This window comes from Sardina pilchardus, chromosome 22 (assembly GCF_963854185.1).
Source record: "Sardina pilchardus chromosome 22, fSarPil1.1, whole genome shotgun sequence".
NCBI classification, from domain to species: domain Eukaryota; kingdom Metazoa; phylum Chordata; class Actinopteri; order Clupeiformes; family Clupeidae; genus Sardina; species Sardina pilchardus.
In genome coordinates, this window is record NC_085015.1 from 2455283 (window position 1) to 2457782 (window position 2500).

Sequence of the window (2500 nt, forward strand, 5' to 3'; positions counted from 1 at the left end):
TGAACCCCTCTACCCAACACTACCCCTCTACCCAACACCACTGAACCCCTCTACCCACAGAACCCCTCTGCCACTGAACCCCTCTACCCAACACTACCCCTCTACCCAACACCACTGAACCCCTCTACCCACACTACCCCTCTACCCAACACTACTGAACCCCTCTACCCAACACCACTGAACCCCTCTACCCAACACTACTGAACACCTCTACCCACTGAACCCCTCTACCCAACACCACTGAACCCCTCTACCCAACACCACTGAACCCCTCTACCCACACTACCCCTCTACCCAACACTACTGAACCCCTCTACCCATTGAACCCCTCTACCCAACACCACTGAACCCCTCTACTCAGCACCACTGAACCCCTCTACCCAACACTACTGAACCCCTCTACCCAACACCACTGAACCCCTCTGCCACTGAACCCCTCTACCCAACACCACTGAACCCCTCTACCCAACACCACTGAACCCCTCTACCCAACACTACTGAACCCCTCTACCCAACACTAGTTAAGTGCAGGTGCAGTGCAGATGGTTCTATTAGACCCTGTAGGGGTGTAGCACTGCAGTCAGTGTGTGTAGAGCATATCTGCGCCCCCTGGTGTTTAGACATGGTAGTGCTCATTTTCAGATCATTTATTGAAGAATATCCTCTTACGCCCCTCTCCTCTCCTCCCTTATATTCTCCTCTCCTCTCCTCCCTTATATTCTCCTCATCGCCCCCTCCCCTCCACCCCTCTCCTCTCCTCTCCTCCCTTATATTCTCCTCATTGCCCCCTCTCCTCTCCTCTCCTCTCTTCTCCTCCACCCCTCTCCTCTCCTCTCCTCCCCTCCCTTATATTCTCCTCCTCGCCCCCTCTCCTCCACCCCTCTCCTCTCCTTTCCTCCCTTATATTCTCCTCCTCCACCCCTCTCCTCCACCCCTCTCCTCTCCTTTCCTCCTCCCCTCTCCTCCCCTCCCTTATATTCTCCTCTCCTCCTCCCTATCCCCCTCTCCTCTCCCCCCTCCTCTCCTCCTCCTCTCCTCTCCTCCTCCCTATCCCCCTCTCCCCCCCTCTCCTCTCCTCTCCTCCCTTATATCCCCCTCTCCCCCCCTCTCCTCTCCTCTCCTCTCCTCCCTTATATCCCCCTCTCCCCCCCTCTCCTCTCCTCCTCCTCTCCTCAGTCGCTCCGGTAGCTTCAGCTACTCCGAGGCTCCCCTCTACACTCAGACTTCTGCCGGCAGCTCGTATTACGAGACCACGCCCACTTCCGGTTCCCCGACCACCCCTGCCACTCCCCTCACCGTCGCCGTGACGACCGGCTCGGCCGGCTCCGTCTCCATGTTCGTCGCCGGGGCGGGCCAGATCGTAGCCAATCCCGTCGCAACCTCCGGGGCAGGGGGCGGGCCCGGCCCGGCTGTGGTTGCCACGGGGACAGCCAGCACGTCCAATGGCACGGGGGACGGCGGCGCCACCTCTAACGGCGGCGTTGGCGTTGGCGGCGGCAGCTACGTGATCCAGGGCGGGTACATGCTGGCAGGAGGCGGGGCCAACAGCAACAGCAGCGGCGGAGCCAGCAGCAGCAGCAGCAGCAGCAGCAGCCAGGGCTACACACACACACACACACACACACACACCTCCGCAGCCCGCGCCTCGCCCGCCACCGTGAGTATCTGTGAGGGGGAGGACAGTAGCGTGCCGTCGGCAGACAAGAAGGTATGACCCCCCGACCCCCCCACACTGAAAATGCCCCCCCCCCCTCCCTCCATCCAAAGAGCCCATAGCGTATCCCATCCTCACCAACATCACCTCTGCACTCAGGATCTTAAGCAGGAGACTAAAGCGCTCAGGATCTTAAGCAGGAGACTAAAGCGCTCAGGATCTTAAGCAGGGGACTAAAGCAGGAGACTAAAGTGCTCAGGATCTTAGGCAGGAGACTAAAGTGCTCAGGATCTTAAGCAGGGGACTAAAGCAGGAGACTAAAGTGCTCAGGATCTTAAGCAGGGGACTAAAGCAGGAGACTAAAGCACTCAGGATCTAAAGCAGGGGACTAAAGCAGGAGACTAAAGTGCTCAGGATCTTAGGCAGGAGACTAAAGTGCTCAGGATCTTAAGCAGGGGACTAAAGCAGGAGACTAAAGTGCTCAGGATCTTAAGCAGGGGACTAAAGCAGGAGACTAAAGCACTCAGGATCTAAAGCAGGGGACTAAAGCAGGAGACTAAAGTGCTCAGGATCTTAAGCAGGGGACTAAAGCAGGAGACTAAAGTGCTCAGGATCTTAAGCAGGAGACTAAAGCAGGAGACTAAAGCACTCAGGATCTTAAGCAGGGGACTAAAGCAGGAAGTGGATTTGGCCTCATTAATAGATTACAATAAGTGTATTATAAACATGTTATGCACCTAATAACGTTCATATTGTTAATTATAGTCTGGTGTCTTAGCATCTGATTAGCTATCCTGTGTTGATTTTAGCCTGGTGTCTTAGCATCTAATAACTTTCTCAGTGTTG

General features: G+C 55.9%; 2 protein-coding genes across 5 annotated transcripts in view; one reads left to right on the plus strand and one right to left on the minus strand.

The window, feature by feature from the left end:
- LOC134070504 (5-hydroxytryptamine receptor 3A-like) overlaps positions 1–2500 on the minus strand; it is a 91060-nt gene that overhangs the window by 36048 nt on the left and 52512 nt on the right. The window lies entirely within an intron of this gene.
- The window catches only part of rfx1a (regulatory factor X, 1a (influences HLA class II expression)), a 38029-nt gene that overhangs the window by 14300 nt on the left and 21229 nt on the right, over positions 1–2500 (plus strand). For all 4 annotated transcript variants that reach the window (XM_062526385.1, XM_062526389.1, XM_062526386.1 and 1 more), the window contains exon 6: positions 1177–1708. In XM_062526385.1, the coding sequence (XP_062382369.1) occupies positions 1177–1708 (532 nt within the window). The remainder of the gene's footprint in view (positions 1–1176; positions 1709–2500) is intronic.